The following is a 21,478-nucleotide window of genomic DNA, read 5'->3' as shown; positions in this document are numbered from 1 at the left end:
TTTTTTATTGTTTATTTTAAGTAGTTTGATTATGATGATGTGTTTTTCTATAGTTTTCTTCATGTTTCTTCTGCTTTGGGCTCTTTGAGCTTCTTTCTTCATCAAATTTAAAAAAGTATTGGCTTGGGGCCAGCGCTGTGGCATACTTAATGGGTAAAGCTGCCTCCCATGATCCCATATGGGCACCAGTTCAAGTCCCAGGTGCTCCACTGCCTATCCTGCTTCCTGCTAATGGTCTGGATAAAAACAGTAGAAGATGGTGCAAATGCTGTGCCCCACAACCCACATGGGAGACCTGGATGAGGCTCCTGCCTGGCCCAGCGCTACTTGTTGCGGCTGGCTGGGGAGTGAACCAGCAAATGGAAGATTCTCATTCATTCTCTCTCTCTCTCTCTCTCCATGTGTTGTTCTCTCTCTCCATGTGTTGTTCTATCTCCGTATGTTGTTCTCTCTATCTCCATGTGTTCTCTCTCTCTCTCCATGTGGTGTTCTCTCTCTCTCTCTCTCTCCGTGTGTGTGTCTCCCTCTCTCTTTGTAACTGACATTCAGAATCAGTCTTCTAAAAAAGTAGACTTTTTCCTTTAAATGTTGCCCCTTCCAAACCTAACTTTATAAATATTGTCCTTGAAGATGTCTCAACATTTCAGATGCTCTTACCTTTTTTTCCTTCAGTATTTTCACTCTTTGTTTTAGTTGAACAGTTCTGTGTTTTTTTGGTTTGTTTTCAATATTCTGTGATGTCTAATCAGCTTGTTAATATTATGAGTATATTTTTATCCTAGGTGTTATGCTTTTCCCCTTTAGATTTTCATATTTGAACATGCCTTCTATGTCTCCTCTTTACAAGCTTTTTTTCTGTTGCTGAAAAAATACTGAATACAGCTTTTTAAATGTCCTTACCTACCAATTTTTATCATCTCTGTTGTATCTGGGACTTTGCTTATTGGTTGATAATGAGTCGTATTTTGTATGCCTGGTAACTTTTGATTGGATACCAAATATTGTAGATTGTACAGACTTGGTACTGGGTTTTTATTGTTTCCTTAGATGTCTTTGAGCTTTCATCTGGGATGCTTTTAAGCTGTTTGGAAACAATTTTATGTTTTCAAGGCTTGCTTTCAAGCATTGTTAGGTCCTGAGCAAGCTTTCATTCTAATTTTTCCCCACCACTGAACCCTTTCTCTTCTAAACACTCAACCTAGTGTCCCATGTATTATGAGGATTTCCCATTCTGTCTGTTAGTGATGTGAAGTGTTCCTAAGTCCTGTGTTGCTCCAAGAATTGTTCTGTTGGCTCCTTCCAGTGGTTCTTTTCCTGATAAGTTGTTTTCTTTACATGCACTTAAAGACTTAAGGAGAAACTTCTTATCCTGGAATTACCTGTTTCTCTTCACTCCTAAGTCCTGCCTTACAAATTCTAGATGCCTCTTTGGCCTTTCAATCTCTGGTCTGTGTCTCCTCCACTCAATGAGACCACGAGGCTTTGTCTGGGGACCCCCTCCTCACACTGTGATCTGCCCACTCTCTCCAGGTTGTGCTGGAGCTATATAGTAAGGCCAACCTCATGTGGTCCCTTGTTTCACTGATGATTGCCCTATACTTTGAGTTGTCTATTCTCTGAGAACCATTGTGTCATAGATTTTATCCAGCTTTTCAGATATTTAAGGCTACAAGATAAGTTCAGTCCCTGTTAATGGGCAGAAAGTCCTGATATTGAATTATATGAAATCATAATTATGTGAAATAATCTTCCCTCACTTAACATTTATCCATCTGCTCTGTTATTTACCCCTAACTTTAGTAACTGGTGAATTCATTTTCACAGCTTTTCTAAGCTTGCACATGGATGTGTGTGTACACATATGTACAAATGGAGACTTTTAAATAGTTTTGTTTTTAGAATATTCATATATACATTTATATATGTTCATGTATATATGGAAAGCAAGTTAAATCTATGTCTATATATATAAATCTATAGATAGATTTTGATTGATTTAACTTGTTCCTAATATGTCTTTCTAATATTATGCCTTATTTGTGTGTGCTGATATCCAATTGAATTTAAGTTCCTTGAAAGTTGGGATTGACTTACATGTCCATTTTTATACTCATGACACCTTGCAAACCTCTCTGTATACAGGTGTGGCTCAACTATGACAAATGTTTTTCACTCAGTTTTAGTAGTCTTTATAGGAAGACCTTAGTAATAGTTTTTTTTAAAGTCCTAAAATGATATTTCACTATTGTTTCTGTTCTATTAATATAATAGAACCACAAAAATACGTTTATTTAATTTCAGAGTAATATCTTAAAAACCAGGGAAGCTTGTTAGTGTGGAAATTTTTATAACTTCAAAGCATAACTTTAAGAATGTGAAGGATATTAACACATCTTTAGTGGTTTATAACCTAATGCCACATGAATCAACCACAAAGAAGTAACCATAAAATTTGAAGATAACTTGATTAAGGAATTAAACATTTAATTGTTCTCAGCTGATTTTTATTTAAAAAAAAAAACCTACTTTGATTTTAGGCAAGTATCTACTTATAAATAGTCTTTAGAAGCTGGTTGATTTGGACTGAGAGAACAAGTAGGGCACTCTGGCTGTCTGGAGCACTGTACTTAAGCCAGCAGGCCCAGATTCAAGTCACTCACATCATCAACTAGCTGTGTATTTTCTGAGTCACAGCTTCCTGTGCCCTGCCCATGTTGTCATCAGGAGCATCTGACTTAATTACATAAAAATGCTTTGCAAATAATTGAGCTAGTCTAGTGTAAGATATTATTGTTTGCTTGAAATAGTTGGAGGAAGGAAATAATTTAAGGAATGAGGTAGGTAGTCACTTGAAATATAGTTTTACCCAAGGTTTATTGTTTGTTGTATGTAGTTATGAACATTACTAGGCACAGGGCAGTGTTTCAAAGTCTCTCTTCTAGCTTATAAAGCTGTATAGTTCTGCATACATTGTTACAGACTTACTTCTAAGGGTACAATTTAAAAACTTGCCATGGGACCCCAAAATCCCATTAAGCTGGGTGGTAAAAATGCCATCTTAAGTGTTAAAATGATCATATTAATGTTAAAGTGAACATATAGGATTAAATGTTAGAGTGATCATATAAATAGGTCAAGTGTCTGGTAATAACAATGGATAGAATTAAAAAGGAGAGAATGTTCCAACATGGGAAGCAGTTCACAAGGCAGACTCATAGAATGACAGTCGCTTTAAGTAACACTCTGACCTTGGAATCTGTCCTTTAAGGCATCCTGGTGTGGCTGAAAAGCCCATGGGAGCATCTCAGGCATGGAAAGCCAAGACACTGTGGCAAAAAATGTTCTACATGAAGGATCTCTGTGAGACCCAGCAAAAGGAAGTGGCCATCAAAGGATGTACTTTTCTTTGAAGGGAGGAGAGAACTTTCACTTTGCTTATGGCCTTATCTAAATACTGACAGAGTTCATGGATTCAAAAGGCTTCCATAGCCTAGGCAGCTCATGTCACGAGCCTTGGGTGGTCACTGAAGTCACACATAAGAGTGTTAATTGTTAAATTAACAACAGGAGTCACTGTGCATTTACTTCCCATGCAGGACTTCTGTCCTCAGTGAGTTGTATTATGAGAGTTAACAGTAAAACTGGTGCTCAGGTGTGTGTGTGTATGTGTGTGTAAATTGTTGAAATCTTTACTTCGTATAGAGTTGGTCTTCTGTGTACAAAGTTAATTGAAAATGAATCTTAATGGAGAATGAGTCAGACTGTGAAGGAGAGAGAAGGAAGAGGGATGGGAGGGTGGGTATGGTGGGAAGAATCACCATATTCCTCAAGTTGTACTTAAAAAATTTGTATTCCTTAAATAAAAGGTTTCTTTGGGGGGAAAAACTTAAACAGTCTCTGTTCTGATTTACACAGCAACAATTAGAGAACATGGAGATTTGTAATGTGGGGACTGTCTCATGCAGTTTATCCAGTAGGTGGAGACATGTATCTGTTATGTGTTGTTTAGTATATGTTCACTTTCTGTCTTTATTGAAAAAACTATGAAAAGTAAATGAGCAAAGCATTTTCTCTAAGACTTTGTATGATGAAGCGTGTTTCACTTTGAAAATAAAATGAATACATCAAAGTAGTTTGTCAATTCCACAAGACTAGAGTTAATTTATAAATACAGTAAACTCTCACTGCAGTTGAAATCTTTTTCCCAGATGGCTAAGTTAGCACTCTTGATAAATTCTTAAATAATCAACATTTCTATACTCAGGATTTTCCTTTTATAAAGTTTTAATAAAGAATATACAGTTTCTTAATAGCTTTTCCCAGTTGTGATTAATATTTCTTAGAAATTAATTCTAGTTGTTGTAGTACTTTACAGATGTTATTTAAGGCCCAGAGCAAAAACAAAGCCATGTTTAAGTGGAATGATTAGCCTTCATCTCTGTTGATGTAAAGTACCATTTTTTGTGTTTTTTGTAGATATTTCAAGGAAACAAAGATTATCACCAGGATGTACGTAATAACTTTTTGCCACCAATTATTGCACGTTTTATTAGAGTGAATCCTACCCAGTGGCAGCAGAAAATTGCCATGAAAATGGAGTTGCTTGGATGTCAGTTTATTCCTAAAGGTAAAGAGACAGTGTGTGTAAGACATGTTATTTAGACTGGATTGTGAATTTTAATTTAATTTAATTTTTAATTTGTTCTCAAAGGAAGTAATTGATAATAATGTGTTTTCGTGTTAAAATTCTAGTTGAGATATCTTCTTAAAGGACATTTTAAGAAAAGTTACCCTAACCAAAGTTGCCGTCAGAATGGTTTTCGAAATAAGCAGAAGAAAAAGAAATGGCATCATTCGTGAGAAACTGCTCTCCAAATCTAGCTTCAATCATAATTTTTAATCAGTACTCATGGGCTATACTATTTTTGTCAAATAAGAACCAAAGATTATAACAGCAACATTAGCCAAAGAGTGCTTAACTTTGAAGAAATTAAAGGTGGAAATAATTTTGACCAATATTACAGAGTATATTAATTAGCTGGTTACTGTTATCCCCCAAACTAGCAGCGCTTGACAGGCCTTCAGAAATATTGGCTAGCAAATTTATAAGTGATGATTGATACATAGTCCAATAAAACAATTTCTTGATTTAAAAAAAAAAAATATTGGCCAGTTCAGTTGAGTGTGATAGCAGATTGTGGTGCCATCTTTATAACTTTGGAGTCAACATCATTCTTGTCACCATTTGTCTCCTTTAATTTAAAAACAGAATGCCTAGTCTGTGCATTTAATGTGGAGTAGAATATTTGTCTCTGTAAGGATTGTAAGAACTCTGCAGAATTACATAGGTGAGGAAATGCAGAAGACATTTGGCATCACCATCTGTAACATGATTTTTAAAAGCAGAATGTAAATGTCTGTAAATCATTTTTCAAGGTCGACCTCCAAAACTTACTCAACCTCCACCTCCTCGGAACAGCAATGACCTCAAAAACACCACATTGCCTCCAAAAATAGCCAAAGGTAATGTCTCCTTTTTAATGTGAGAATCTGGTATTGCCTGGATTTGTAACCAGAAATACATTAAAAGCATTATAAAATAGCCATCTAAAGTTGGTGCAGATTAAAGAATAAAGAGTTCTTAAATTTTTTTCAAGGTCGTGCCCCCAAATTTACTCAACCACTCCAACCTCGAAGTAGCAATGAACTTCCTGCAGAGACAGAACAAACCACTGCTACTCCTGATATCAAAAATACCACGGTAACTCCAAATGTAACCAAAGGTATGCAGGTGCAAAAATGGAAACCCATTACCCAGAAGGATTTTGTTGTGTTTCTAACTTAAGTTTCAGGACTATTTCCTCAGTTTCATGTCTTCCAACTGTATTTTTTTCCACGTATAGCCCAAAAATTGACTTCCTTCCTTCCTTAGGGAAAAGACTAAGTGTGTTGATCTGAATTCCATTCTCAGGTGCCACGTGGAATTGTTCTTTCATTATTTAGAGCTGGCAGCTATGCTGTAGGTATCTTCTTGTAACTATTTTTTTCCCTGCTAACTAAGTGCATTGAGTCTCATTCTTAGAAATTTTTAGAAATACTCAAATCATAGCAGGAAACAAATTTTTCCCCAACCCTACCCCAATTATTTGTTAAATTTCTGAATAGGAAACTTGGTGGCAAAAAGGGAAAAAAAAGGAACTTTTGGTAGAAACTAAAAAATTTTACAATATACTCTGCATTAATGTACTCATTAAAAGTTTACAGATTATTCAGATAATGAAATGTGATCCCTGTTGAACATGGGAGTGGGAGTGGGAGAGGGAAGAGATGTATAATTTGGGACACGCTCAGGCTGACTTGCCCCAAGTGGTGGAGTTGGAAGCATACCAGGGGATTCCAATTCAATCCCATCAAGGTGGCATGTACCAATGCCATCTCACTGTTCCAGGTGATCAATTTCAGTTCACAATTGGTCATGGTGGAGGGACTGGGAGTCAAAGGGAGCACATAGACAAGTCTAGTACCTGCTAACGCTAACCGATGGAGTAAATAAAGGGGAGAGTGATCCAACATGGGAAGTGAGATACTCAGCAGACTCATAGAATGGCAGATGTCCTAAATAGCACTCTGGCCTCAGAATCAGCCCTAAAGGCATTCGGATCTGGCTGAAAAGCCCATGAGAGTATTTCAGGCATGGAAAGCCAAGACACTCTGGCAAAAGATCTCTGTGAGTGAGATCCCAGTGGAAAGAACAGGTCTTCAAAGAAGGAGGTACCTTTCTCTGAAGGGAGGAGAGAACCTCCACTTTGAATATGACCTTGTCTAAACAAGATAAGAGTCGGAGAACTCAGAGGGCTTCCATAGCCTTGGAAACTCATGACTGGAGCAGAGGGAGATTACTGATGCCATAGACAGGAGTGTCAATTGGTAAAGTCAACAACAGGAGTCACTGTGCACTTACTCCTCATGTAGGATCTCTGTCCTTAATGTACTGTGCATTGAGATTTAATGCTATAATAAGTACTCAAACAATATATTTCACTTTGTGTTTCTATGGGGGTGCAAACTGTTGAAATCCTTACTTAATGCATACTAAACTGATCCTCTGTAAAAAAAAAAAAAAAAGAAATTATCAATTCCCAACTAGACTCTCACTGGGATTAAACATGACAATAGGTCTGATCTGATTTCATCATCATTTAAAAAAAATCATCTATTATTTTTCACTTTATGTTTCTGTGTGGGAGCAAACTGTTGAAATCCATACTTAATGTATACTAAGCTGATCTTCTGTATATTAAGATAATCGAAAATGAATCTTGATGTGAATGGAAGGGGAGAGGGAGTGGGAAAGGGGAGGGTTGTGGGTGGGAGGGACGGTATGGGGGGGAAGCCATTGTAATCCATGAGTCGTACTTTGGAAATTTATATTCATTAAATAAAAGTTAAAAAAAAATACAAAAAAAAAAGTTTACAGATTATAATTTTTTAGATTTTAAATACAAATATATTAGAATTTACTTTCAGATTTATTAACAATGTTTAGTGGTTATACTTTTTTCTATATTTTTATTATATATATTCATCCTTCATCATGTGCAGAAAATGTTTCCCCAGTTTATCATTTCTCCTTCAGTTTTATTTTGGTGACTTTAAAACCACTGACAGAGCCAGCACTGTGGCGTAGAGTTAAGCCTCTTCCTGCAGTGCCGATATACCATATATACACCAGTTCACATCGCAGCTGCTCCACTTCTAATCTAGCTCCCCTGCTACTGCACCTGAAAAAGCAGTGGAAGATGACCCAAGGCTTTGGGCCCCTGCACTTATGTGGGAGACTCAGATAAAGCTTCTGGCTCCTGGCTTCAGCCTGGCCCAGCCCTGACCATTGCAGCCATTTAGGGAGTGAACCAGTGGATGGAAGATTGATATTCTCATTCTCACTTTTTCTCTCTCTCCCTCCTCCTTTTCTCCTTCCCCCTCCCTCCCTCTCTGTATCTCTGCCTTTCAGAAAATAAATAAATCTTAAAAAAAAAAAAAAAAAAAAGCACTGGCCATTCGCTAGACAGGTGGAATGAATATAATGAACATCCAAGTATCTGTGAAAGCTTCTGCCATTACCAGTTCGGTTTTGTTTCACAAATAATAGTTAAGGTATTTTTTGTATTAGAAGAGTGTTGCATGAAGATGTAGTTAAATCCTTGTAAATTTTCCTTTGATTTTTGCCTTTGGTATTAATGTGTGCTTTTGTTTTTATTTTTTGACTTCAGATGTAGCATTGGCTGCAGTTCTTGTCCCTGTGCTGGTCATGGTCCTCACTACTCTCATTCTCATATTGGTGTGTGCCTGGCATTGGCGAAACAGGTTAGTACTTGACCAGTTCACCCATTAGTTGCAAGGTCAGATGTATTCCAAAGCTATCAAATGTAAAACAGCATTAAATATAGAAGATGAATTATATACAGTTCAGCTGTTTGATATGAGAGTAAAGTAGTCACTAAGTAAAAAATTGCAAATATTACCCTTTCATTCCTGTTAAAAATGAGTAAGTTCCATTTCAGTTACTGAATACCTTTATTGTATCAGGTTCAGCATTGTACATTGGTATATGAACATTAGTAAGCACAGTATCTGACCCATAGTAGGTGTTTGGTAATATTTCCTAAGAGAATGAGATAATTCCTTTCCCCCAAAGTAGTTAGCAGGATTGGCTGACACAAAATAAGGAACTGTCATGTGGTTTGATGAGTTATTTATGAAGTACTGAGGAGAACCATGTGTCATCCAGAATTCTTCAGGAAAGGGAAACCCTCGAGTTTGTCACATTTTACCTTTAAAGTAATTGGAGTTAGCCACATGCAAGAAGGTAGACGTCCTCGTCTGTTTGGGCTACTGAAAGTGCTTTCAGATCGGGGGGTGATCAGCAGCAGAAACTCATTTCCTAGAGTTCTGGAGGCTGAGAAGTCAAAGACCAAGACATGGCAGATTCTTTGTCTAGGGGGCTCACTCTCTGACTCCTAGACGGTGCTGCCTTGCTCAGTCTTCACTTGGTGGGAGGGGAAGAAAAGCTCTCTCGAGTTCTTCAAAGAAAACACTAATCCCATTCATGAAGTCTCTGCCTTCATGACCTCATCACTTCCCAAAGGCCCCACTTCCTCTTACCACCAGGATTAGAGGGTTAGAACTTCAGCTGTGACTTTTATAGACATCCACATTCAGACTCTGGCAATAGAGAGTAGCCCAGACCGAGCGAATTGCTAGAGTGAAGGAAGGCACAGAGGTATGGGATGTAGGCAGAGAAGTGAGTCACCCTAAGTAGCCTTGGCGTGGGAGATTCCTGAGAAATGCCCATAGAAAGCCAGTCTGGGCCTAGACCAGGAAGGGCTTTCTGGAGAGAGAGATTTAGATTTAATTTTATTGATGGGGAAATCGTCAGTTGTTAAGCAGACGGGTGACGATATCCTGTGATTGTAGAAAGACAGCAGCAGGAGTTCGGGGTGGATTGAAGGGGAGAGATTGGAAGAGGCAGCAAGATGCATTAGAAAACTACTAAGACCAGGCAGTGGCACAACACAGCAATTCTAGGGAAGGGAGAAGGAATAGGGGGTGGGGTTTGACCACAGCATCTAAAGGATGCAAGACTACTTGTCTCCTAACGTAGAAGGAAGGATCTGAGTTTCCGGTTTGTGCAGTTAGACCAGTAGTGATCTCACGTGTTGAGATAACAGAGCAGGAGGGACAGGTTTGAGGGAGAGAGAGAATGATTTCATTTGTTAAGCCCTTCAACATACATTTGAATAGTTAGCTCTTAACCTTTGCCAAGTGTTGAAGCACATGCTGGCCAGTCCAGTGATGAACCCCAAAACTTACAGATGAGGAAAGGATACAGTGCACAGAAATGTCGACCGTGGCCCTGCCTACAGAACTTGTGCCATGGAGGAAACTGGAGGAGCACATAGATCCCAGACTCATGGTGTCAGTGAAGCTGAACAGAGAGCCAGGAGGTGGGTCGAGGGCTTTGGGAAGTTCAAGAGGAGAGTATCTCGTGCATTCATCCAGCTGAACAGCAGGAGAAGCACCCAGGTCCAACAGCAGCACTAGCCAAGCTTCCTAGAAAATTAAATGCTGCTTTTAGGCATTATTCTAAATTCTTTAGGCATTATCCTAAATATTATTCTGTATACATGTATTAATTCACTTACTATTCAGAACAACTAGTAAAGCAAGTACTGTTAAGAATCCCATCTCACAGAGGAAGAAAAGGAGACATAGCTTTCGTAACTTGCCTGAGGTTTGCATGGTAGAGTGGGGATTTGGACCAGGCCCCTGCCGTTTCAGACCATATAATAAAGTATATAAAGAAAAATCTAGCACAAGAACAGGAAAGGTAGAGTCAACGCAAGGGCGGCAGGAGTGAAGTCCCGGGATAGTTTGGGATGATGTTAAAAGGACCCTGTGGACATCCAGACTCCCAGGAAACATTTGGAGAACTCGCCTGATGGCCGGGAGTCAAGATCTGAGCCAGAGACTTTAAGTTGCTGTTTAGAATGTAGTTGAAACTGCTAGTGATTAGCTTCATGACCAGGAGTAATGATGGGGAGAGGTGGAGAATGACAAACAGCTGCAACTTCACTGAGTCCTTACCTCACGCCAAACACTGTTCAGAGCACTTTGTGGGTAATGAATTAGTAACCAGAAGTTTTGTCACTTGAGATCCAGTACATGAAATTCTTTATAGTGCAACCCTTGGCTAATACTCATACCATGAAATTTGTTCTCCTGCACATATAAGGCATCTTCCTTCATTATTTTAGAAAAGATTATTGTTTTTTTTTAAATGTCATTAGAGGGTTTTCAGTGGGAAAAGTAATAAAACAGCATATTTTCTTTCTTTTCTGTTCCAAGTTTTCATTAATAGCCTCCTCACCTGCTATCTCTTTCATAGATTTCTTACTGTGCTCTGAAACAATGAAATAATATAAACACATCCAGCCTTTAAAAAGTGAGGAAGCTTTTACAGGCTTTGGTGTCAAATAAAATACATGTCATCTTTCACTGGAAAAAGAATGTTTCCTAGTACAAAAAGGACATGGCTTAGGCCCTACATGGAAGCCACATTTGTGATCTTGAGCAAATAGCTCAACTGTCTTGTCTTCATCTGTACACTAGAGCAATTTCTGCTTTCTCTTTATCTTACAAAGCACAAATTTTAATTAAGTTAAATTTACACGCTTCTTTTCACTTTTTCTATGTAACAGGCAGTGATTGCTAACAGAGAAACGTGCAGTTCCTCCTGGGGAGGGCAGATCAGAGTACTAAGGGCCAAGCAAGGGAGAATCTTCAAGAATACACTGTGCCACCCAGGCCTGGAGAATCCTTTTGCCACTTGTCACTTGTTAATGATGACATTGACTTAATCCTGGGGGAACTAAGTCTCTACAAATCAGTGTGAAACACTTTATCCCTCTCTGAGACAAAGGACCCTAAAAGCAAGGAAACAAGTCAGAAAAAGAGCAGAAAATGCAGAACATAAAGCCAGAAGATGATCTTTTTAGTTCTGTGAATTTTGTGATTTGATTGATTTGTGAAATTTGTGTTTGAAACCAAAGCCAATCTAGCATCATTTGCCATGTCAAGGCTGAGACTCTGATTTGATTCAGTCTTTTAGTATATAGACTTGGCCTTTTTCAATTTCCCTTATCCCTCACGAGTGACTAATAGGTGGATAGCAAGGTAATTATCTCAGAAGATAGTTAATTTATTGAGTCCAGGATTCATAAGCCTGGGGGGTGGCACACTTGAAAGTCAAATGAAATATATCAGCAAGTGAAGTGCGTGCTCTTGACTAATTATTAACTTGGGTGTTTATGCTGCAGCCTCAGAGATTTCTTTCCAGTGAATTCACCCTGTTGGCTCACTGTTTTTCTGTATTTTTCCAGAAAGAAAAAAACAGAAGGCACTTACGACTTACCATACTGGGACCGGGCAGGTAACTCATGGGGCCCTGACTTGTGTTTTCCATCAGAGGCAAGTCCTTCCCCTGCAGGCGGCAGCAGAGCGAGAGGACTGGGTTCTCAGCCCGTCACAGCTTCCACCAGCATCTGAAGAGTGCTATTCCTCTTCCCTTCCCATCCTTTGCCCCTTTACAAAGTCTCTGTAGTTAATAAGCAGTGACGTTGGGAAGCACAAATTTCTCCTGTCCTTTCTCCTCTGGAGAACTTGTGTGTCGCACCTCATTTACCTTTTCCTCTTGAGAGTGGCTCTCTGTGTGGCCCGTGTGAACCCCAGTGAGAAACTGCAGTCCCAGTGATTTTCCTCACGGAGGCCTGCAGTGAGCTGTCAGTCGCTGAATCACTGCAAGGGATACCAGAGGCCCCCAGCTGTACTCCCCCTGCCCAGTCTCGCTGCTGGAACCCCAGTTAGGAGCCGAGAGAGTGCAAGCTGGGGCCAGTGTGGTAAAGGGCACAGCTGGGGGCAGATCCTCCGGGCTGTTATCACCCCGGGGTGGCTATGGGAAAGTATTTTTTGGGAACAACTTAGGAAAAGCCACCCTTGCAATAGGCAGTAAGTCTGGCTGCCCTGTAGGAGCAGGGATTGTCTGCTTGTTTTTGATAGAGGTTTCTGCCATCTTCTCGTTGGCACTGGATAGTCGATCAAAGCAGACAATGAGGGGGAGCATCAAGACTAGGTTGCAGAGATAGGTGGTTGTGATAGAAAAGGCTTACATACAACAGGATATTTCCCTTGGCGTTATCTTTTGAGGCGTAGGTTCTCATTTAACGGTTTCTTTGACTTCTGATCATAATGAAGGCTGGTGGAAAGGAATGAAGCAGTTTCTCCCTGCCAAGTCAGTGGAACACGAGGAAACCCCAGTTCGCTACAGCAACAGTGAAGTGAATCACCTGAGTCCGAGAGAAGTCACCACAATGCTGCAGGCTGACTCTGCAGGTAACTGGGTGGCCGCCTCCGGGCACCAGGCAGAGGAGCAACTGCTTACATCGTTAAGTGTTTGGGACTTAGAATAGCCTGGACCTTTCTTCATGTGGAAGAGATGAACTGTCTTTCAAAATGACCTTGAGAACAGAGTCGTTTCTGTGTTGTGCTCTATCTGTAAAATCGGGGCATTCATCTATAAAGACGTGGACATTTTGTCTTAACCTGGAGTTTCATTTGTTTGTTTTTAAGATTGATTTATTTAAAAGGCAGAGTTAGGGAAAGGGAGAGACCCAGAGAGATCTTCCATCTGCTGGTTCACTCCACAAATGGCCACCAACAGTGAAGCTAGGAATTTCTTCTGGGTCTCCCACATGGGTGGCATAGGCCCAAGTACTTGGGCCGTCTTCTGTTGCTTTCCCAGGCACATTAGCACGGAGCTGGATTGGAAGTGGACCAGCCACGACATGAACCGGTGCCCATGTGGGACGCCGGTATGGCAGGCAATGGCTTAACGTGCCCTGCCACAATGCCACTTCCTCCCAAACCCCGCCAGGATTTCATCTGTTTTTGCCTTTTAGAGAGGATAGGATGTTAAGCAGCAAGCAGAAAAGACAGAGCCATACAGAATTTATCCTATTACCCTGCTATATATCCACAGTTATCCATTATCCCAGTACATATTCCTTTTAAATATTCCTGGGGCTGGCTCTGTGGCGTAGTGGGTTAAGCATCCCTCTGTGGCACTGGCATCCCCTATGGGTGCTGGTTCAGGTCCTGGCTGCTCCACTCTTGATCTAGCTCCTTGGAGAGCAGTGAAATATGGCCCAAGTGCTTGGGCCCTTGCACCTGCTTGGGAGACTTGGAGGAAAAGTCCTGGCTCCTGGCTACAGATTGGCCCAGTTCCGGCCAGTGCGGCCATTTGGGGAGTGAACTGTTGAATGGAAGAGCTCTCTCTGTCTCTCCCTCTCTCTGTAACTCTACATCTCCAGTAAATAAATCTTAAAAAAAAAATCCTAATTTCAGAGTTTTTTTCCTTTTCAAATATTATTTCCAGAATTAAGACTTATTCCAATAAATTTCTTTTTCTTAAAGAAATGCTAACTGTAAATTAAAGAATGTATGCATTCTTTATGCAAAATTGCACGCTAATGTGTTACCATGATGTACTAGATAGCATCTTTTTTTTTTCTTATTTTTTTTTATCTTTTATTTAATGAATATAAATTTCCAAAGTACGACTCATGGGTTACAATGGCTTCCCCCCCCATACCGTCCCTCCCACCCACAACCCTCCCCTTTCCCACTCCCTCTCCCCTTCCATTCACATCAAGATTCATTTTCGATTATCTTAATATACAGAAGATCAGCTTAGTATACCTTAAGTAAGTATTTCAACAGTTTGCTCCCACACAGAAACATAAAGTGAAAAATAATAGATGATTTTTTTTAAATGATGATGAAATCAGATCAGATCTATTGTCATGTTTAATCCCAGTGAGAGTCTAGTTGGGAATTGATAATTTCTTTTTTTTTTTTTTTTTTTTTTTTTTTTACAGAAGATCAGTTTAGTGTACATTAAGTAAAGATTTCAATCGTTTGCACCCCCATAGAAACACAAAGTGAAATATACTGTTTGAGTACTCATTATAGCATTAAGCCTCAGTGTACAGCACGTTAAGGACAGAGATCCTACATGAGGAGTAAGTGCACAGTGACTCCTGTTGTTGACTTTACCAATTGACACTCCTGTCTATGGCATCAGTAATCTCCCTCTGCTCCAGTCATGAGTTTCCAAGGCTATGGAAGCCCCTTGAGTTCTCCGACTCTTATCTTGTTTAGACACGGTCATAGTCAAAGTGGAGGTTCTCTCCTCCCTTCAGAGAAAGGCACCTCCCTCTTTGAAGACCTGTTCTTTCCACTGGGATCTCACTCACAGAGATCTTTTTGCCAGAGTGTCTTGGCTTTCCATGCCTGAAATACTCTCATGGGCTTTTCAGCCAGATCCGAATGCCTTTAGGGCTGATTCTGAGGCCAGAGTGCTATTTAGGACATCCGCCATTCTATGAGTCTGCTGAGTATCTCACTTCCCATGTTGGATCACTCTCCCCTTTATTTATTCTATCGGTTGGTGTTAGCAGATACTAGACTTGTTTATGTGCTCCCTTTGACTCTTAGTCCTTTCATTATGATCAATTGTGAACTGAAATTGATCACTTGGAATAGTGAGATGGCATTGGCACATGCCACCTTGATGGGATTATAGCATCTTAAATTTCCATTTTTGAAGTTGGATCTTGCCAGGTGAGAAATCCATAGGTCTTCTTTGGTAGTGACAAAAGTACCACTGAGAAGCACTTTTGGGGTTCTTGCAGCTAACTCCCAAGTTCTGTAATCTGTGTATGAGCAAAACAACTCCCATGTTGCATTTTCGTGATCTCCACAGAGTACGCACAGCCACTTGTGGGAGGACTCGTTGGCACCCTTCACCAGAGATCTACCTTCAAGCCTGAGGAAGGAAGAGACGCAGGCTACGCAGACCTCGATCCTTACACCTCGCCAGTGCAGGAAGTGTACCATGCCTATGCCGAACCGCTCCCCATCACTGGGCCTGAGTATGCAACCCCAATCGTCATGGACATGTCAGGGCACCCCACAGCTCCAGTGGGTCTGCCTGCAACATCCACTTTCAAAGCTACAGGGAACCAACCTCCTCCCGCTTTGGTGGGAACCTACAGTCCACTTCTCTCCAGGACTGCCAGCTGCTCCTCAGCCCGTGCCCAGTATGACACCCCAAAAGGTGGGAAGCCAGGTCCCACTGCCCCAGACGAATTGGTGTACCAGGTACCACAGAGCACGCAGGAAGCATCAGGTGCAGGAAGAGATGAGGAATGTGGTATTTTTAAAGAAATCCTTTGAAGCCGATGCTGCTTTTTACAAAGCATCATTTTAAAGCACATGGCCTTTGTAAAGATTATTAGTAGTAGTAATATATAGAATGTATTACATATCTGTCACTGCAGCAGTTGGGGAAACGTGATGACCAAGGGACAGGAAACTACTAATTTTGCCATCTCGCTTTAAAGATGTTACTGTGCCAGTCATTGCTTGCCTCTTAAATTTTCAACATCCTGTTTGTTACTACTGTAAGACACTCTTTTAATACAGAAAAAGCTCCCTGTAATGCACTTCAAAGAAATTAAAATTCACTGAGTATTTATTTCCAATGTTGCAGGTACATTAATGAACTCAAGAGATGGCTCTGTAAGCCAGACTGGCAATAACGCATGGTACTGTTTTTTGGGTTTTTTTTGGTGTTTTTGAAATATCTAATGGCTTGAAATTCTCTATGAAAGGTGGGTACTATCTTGATTTCCTCTTGTTCTATTTCTAGATTGCTTTCTGCATTATTATTTTGAATAGTGACACAGCACTGTTTGGATTACAGCCATGTACATTTCTCTTTCAGTAGGAAGATCTGTAGCTAGGAAACTGGCTTGTACTGAGCAGGGTGCCGACTTCACGTTGTGACACTCACAAGCTCAGCACTTCATGGTACATGACCTGGTCTCAGCCTGGCTGCTTCTGACCAGGGTCCTTCTGGGTGAGGCCCATTCTTGTGTTTATAAAATGTTTGGTTTCTTTCGGCATGTGATGCTTGCTGTATCCATCTCTTGAACTCAGATCCTCTGAAGTCTTTCTATTTCTCCATGTGGAAACATGAGAGGAGCTAATTACGATTTAGAAAAGCTGTAAAAGAGATTCCCTTCCTCCCTGCCCCCAAATTTTATTTGCAATAAGATTTTTCCCTTGGAGAGTTGTGGAAAGTTGAGGGCTTCTAAATGAATGCTGCAAACATAACTGATTTATATTTATCACAGTAAAAGACAAAAATCATTCACTCACAAGTAATACAAATTACCTTAAGCAAACAAATAATACAATGAAAATTTGTCCTCTTTGGCTTTTTACACACACACACACACACACACAAATTCTGCTTCCATCTCAAGGAACTTTATTATTTTTAGGCAAATAATTTTCAGTGCATTTTTCCACAGTAAACTCTTGTAAGAAATGCCAGCCCAACTTGTGGTGTTCAGTCTTCACTGTGACTGCCCGTTGGATGGTGAGAGAGAGGAGGAGTCCTTTGTCATACCTAGGGAACAGATGTAGTGACATCCTAGCAAATGAATATCTGTGCCTTGTTTTTGGTACCTCCTGGCAACTTGTCACCATTTGTTCATGATTTGTCCAGAACGAGTTGCAAATAAGGCAAAAATAAAAAATCGTCTGCAATGTATCAGCCAGTAGTGTAAAAAAAAAAAAAAAAAAACTTTAAAAGTCTTTAGATTGGCAAGACAACATAAGAAGCTCACCATATAGTGAATAAAAGAAAACTAACATCCCCTCCTCCATCAACCTTAGTGTGTAGACTTAATGTGAAACTAGTTTAGTCATTGCTGTCAGCCAGGCCACCAGACTATGATGTTGCCAGAGTTCACTACATTTAAATGAAGGTGAACAGCATTCATTTTGTTTGCTTCCATGATATTCTAAAACATTGCTCCAAAAAGAGAACCATGTACTCTACAGCCTCCCTGATCCCTTCTTCATTGTATGCTTTGTTGGCTTTTCATTTGCTTTTCTTTTTCCAAACTTTGAGGCACAATTTCATTCATTGAAAAAAAAATCAGTCAATGCATAGTTTGTTTCAAAAAGCACAGATGTTGAACATTGAGATACACATGAATGTGTGAAGTGTGTGTGTTAATGCAGTCATCCCCTTTCAGGTGGAAAGGTTAAACCAGTGGCTTTAATTTTTTTTATAATTCATCCTTAGTACATGGAAAATATACTCTTCCTCAAGTTGTAAACCTCTTTGAAGCTTTAGGAGATGTTTTCAATGATTATTTCACTTACCCAGAGAAGCTTGCTATTTCTGTGTAATTTTGTGTACCTGCTTGCTTTCCGCCCTGGAGCTTTTGTTGCTGTGCACAAAAGGCAAGTGCTTTCTGAAGTGATGCATATTGAAAACTTGACTCATCACCACTGTGCTGTCCTTGAACTACCCATGATTTTAATAAAATAGTTTTTACTACTTTTATATATTTTCCCTTCCAGATGAAGAGCTGAGCCTGAATCAAATTGTTTTTCTAGTTCTGTACTTTGAGTTTGTTTTCCTGTTTTAGAGATTTTTTTAGTATGTTTATATGTCTGATATATATACACATATGTATATATATATATACATATAAATACAGCTTTGGAGACAATCAAGTAACATCTGAAAATGTGAAAGTAACCATCTTTTGACAGTTCCCTTGGATTTTTCTTTGCTTGAAGCATTTAAGACTTAAATTGTTTTTTTTTTGTTTTTTTTTTGTTTTTTTTTTTGGGGTGTGTTGATACAATTATAGAAATTGAATCAGACAATGACACAGCAAGTGTGGCCCTTACAGGTTTCATAAAATTACACTGACTTGGCTGTTACTTGATCCTAGAAACCAGCACAGTTAAAGATATTGTGAATTCTTATTTTTATTTTATTAAAATGCTATAAATAGAATCTGTTATGTGCTGGGTCTAGTCCAGTTATTTAACTTCACAGTTCACTATTTGCACTTTGCATTGAACAATGGGTTTATTCACTGATGAAAATCGAATAGAGAATTTATTCAGAAATTAAAATTATGTATACACCTGCCTCTTCCCATATCCCCCACAACACTGGGAGAGGGCAGCAGACTCCTAGGTCATCTGAATGTGCCTGTGGCTCCCGAGTGTGGAGAGTGACAAAGCTGGGGCTTCCTTCCTGTGCTGCAGAAAGACCCTGTCAGGTGAGTCAACTAGAAAGGCCCAGTGGAGTGTGGGGGACATTTCCTGTGAGAACTGATGAAGCTCTGCCTAAAATTAGGATAATCACTTATGAGCTCTGCCTTTTTGTTCTAAACTTGAAGTCCCTAAACTGCAAAATTTAAGAGTTGGATAGTTATTAAAGTAGTTTTTAGATCAACTGAGGCACGAATTCTCATGTAATCCAACTTGTGGCTAGTTTTTTTTCCCCTTTGGCACTGTTGAATATGGAAACAAAACATGTATTGAAATGCATATTGGAAATAAAAATGGCCTAGTGTCAGTGACTCTCCCAGAATGTACTTTTCTTACCTCGGCATGTACTGTAGTCACTCAGTATTTGTATATGTTGCTAGAATTTAGATTGTATAAACAGTGAAATTTTAATGTGTTCCTTCCTGTGTTTTTAATAAATTGTATATATAATAGATGTCTTGCTCAGATTATTAAAACAGCCTTGAGGTTTGTAGCTTTTTCTCATACTTCACAAAATACTGGGTTTCTCAATTTTCAGTCACACATTTTATGGCCAAATTTTTTTTTTTTTAAACTTAAGGGGAAGGTTTTATTGATGGGGGAAGTCCGATAGGCTGGAGGGAAGGGGCAGAGAAAGGGGGGTGGAGAGAGATCAAGAGAGGATGAAGAAGAAAGAGATGGAGAAAGGGAGAGCTGTGTGGGAAGCAGGTGTTATACCTTTGCAAGGGGATAGGGAAGTAGAATAGAATTAAAAACTAATGGGGCCAGCGCTGTGGCTCACTTGGTTAATCCTCCGCCTGCATAGCCGGCAACCCATATGGGCACAGGGTTCTAGTCCCGGTTGCTCCTCTTCCAGTCTAGCTCTCTGCTGTGGCCTGGAAGGGCAGTGGATGGTGGCCCAAGTGCTTGGGCCCTGCACCTGCATGGGAGACCAGGAAGAAGCACCTGGCTTCAGATTGGCTCAGCACCAGCCAAGGTGGTCATTTGGGAAGTGAACCAATGGAAGGAAGACCTTTCTGTCTCTGTCAAAAAAATTTTTTTTTAAATTTTTTTTTAAACTATTTTTCTTTTCTCCTTCATCTCATTCTCCCAAATACCTTGTAGTTTCACTTACTAACATTTGGGAAGGGAGACAAGCTCAGCAATCAGAAAAGCTGGGTTGTTTGTATCCCATCAGATTCTGCTCTGGCGCCTCTCAGGATACACAGGTAAGCTTTCCATTTGAAGGTTGGACTTAATCATGTGAAAAGAATTTTTATGAAAATACCTGTAAGTCCAGAGCCCAGCTTGACTTAAGGGTTTACTTGCTTTGTTGTGTTCAGCATTTCTAATTTACTTCAAATAGAAAACTTTCCAAGTTTAGTACATAAATAAATTAAGGATTTTTCCCTTCTTGAGTATGTCTAGCTTGTTTTTGTATAAACTATATATTTAAAAAAAAATGCAGAACCAGCAGACTTTGGTAATTGAATTATTTAGTCATTTACTCGTATTTCCTTCAACTTAAAAAGGCATCCTCATTCTACCAGATTACTGCTTGTCACAATCATGGTTTAATTGTCAGGGGAAATGAGTTTAATTTAACCAGTATGAACTTAAATTTTCATAGCCAGTGCTTCTCTTTTGCCACATCAAGGCACAGTCACATGCCATTTCCCCAGCCAGGTTTATAGTAGCCAAATGTATGTCTGACAGTGTCAATCAAAATTGTTGTGGCCTAGAAAGTCCTCTTATTAGGAAGTCACATCCCTCTAAAAGTCTGTGATGATTTACTTAGAAAAAAAGTTTAAAAACACCTAAGAAACCTAGCTTATTTTAAAAACACAACATTGTCAAAACTTATTTCCCTGATATCTATATATTTCTTGGTTTTCATAAATATATTCACAGAAATTAAGCTGGTGGTTATGAATCACCAGGCAGCAGACTTAATATACATAATTGACAAGTGCATCCAACATATTTAAAAATAAACTAAAAATTGCAGTATAAAAATAAAACTAATACTGTTGGCATCATCTTCCGAGTCCATAATGTCAATCTTGAGTCAAGTTGATTACAAAGTTCTTCTCTATAATGTCCTTCAGAAACAGCTGCTCTGCAGTCACATTGTGATACGCGTTCTAGAGAAGAAAAATGAAAGTATCCGTCCAGTCTCAGGCATGAAAGACCGCAATGGAATGTTCTGTATCTAGGATATTCTGAGTAGTTAGCTAAAAGTCACATGGAATTGTAGCATTTGTTACCTTTATAACTTTGTTTCCTTGACCAGTCCCCTAAAGCCCCCTGTTGTTAAACTATCACCTAAGAGATTCCTTCAGATCATCCTCTGAATTTATAACATGATTCAAATATACCAAAATCTTTCTATCTTTATAGTAAAAGCAGCACCTGGGACTCATTAAAAAGCAAATTGGCTTGGAGATAAACTACTATAAAACATAATTCAGTTTAAGATGTACTTAATCTGTTGGTGTGTATCCTAATTTTCTTCAGGACATTGTATTAATAGTGTTTTTTTTAGAAGATTCTTGAACTACTGAAGTGTTTGTCTTACACTGAGGGAGGGATGACAAAAACAGGACTAAACTGCAACCTGAATAGTCCCACTTATCATCCTTATGCAGTATGGGTGGATTGAAGGGGGTCACAGTCATGGTATATATTCATATCTATTATAGCCATTCATGTCTTAATACTACGGTAAACAGAT

General features: G+C 39.4%; 2 protein-coding genes across 24 annotated transcripts in view; one reads left to right on the top strand and one right to left on the bottom strand.

Annotated features, from left to right (window-relative positions):
• Positions 1-19,219, top strand: part of DCBLD2 (discoidin, CUB and LCCL domain containing 2) — a 91,045-nt gene extending 71,826 nt beyond the window's left edge. Inside the window, exons 10-16 of one of the 2 annotated variants that reach the window (XM_051859388.2) lie at positions 4,477-4,627; positions 5,437-5,523; positions 5,658-5,783; positions 8,271-8,364; positions 11,940-11,989; positions 12,811-12,948; positions 15,380-19,219. In XM_051859388.2, coding sequence (XP_051715348.1) covers positions 4,477-4,627; positions 5,437-5,523; positions 5,658-5,783; positions 8,271-8,364; positions 11,940-11,989; positions 12,811-12,948; positions 15,380-15,852 — 1,119 coding nt within the window. In that variant the 3' untranslated portion in view covers positions 15,853-19,219. The remainder of the gene's footprint in view (positions 1-4,476; positions 4,628-5,436; positions 5,524-5,657; positions 5,784-8,270; positions 8,365-11,939; positions 11,990-12,810; positions 12,949-15,379) is intronic. The other variant, XM_051859389.2, reaches the window with a different exon arrangement.
• Positions 16,910-21,478, bottom strand: part of ST3GAL6 (ST3 beta-galactoside alpha-2,3-sialyltransferase 6) — a 69,417-nt gene continuing 64,848 nt past the window's right edge. For 21 of the 22 annotated variants that reach the window (XM_070071958.1, XM_070071956.1, XM_070071964.1 and 18 more), the window contains one exon: positions 20,224-20,888. In XM_070071958.1, coding sequence (XP_069928059.1) covers positions 20,802-20,888 — 87 coding nt within the window. In that variant the 3' untranslated portion in view covers positions 20,224-20,801. Of the gene's footprint in view, positions 20,889-21,478 lie in introns of all 22 variants that reach the window. The other variant, XM_070071954.1, reaches the window with a different exon arrangement.

The sequence above is a fragment of the Oryctolagus cuniculus genome, chromosome 4 (assembly GCF_964237555.1).
Source record: "Oryctolagus cuniculus chromosome 4, mOryCun1.1, whole genome shotgun sequence".
NCBI lineage: Eukaryota > Metazoa > Chordata > Mammalia > Lagomorpha > Leporidae > Oryctolagus > Oryctolagus cuniculus.
This window is presented reverse-complemented; position numbering and strand designations above follow the sequence as displayed.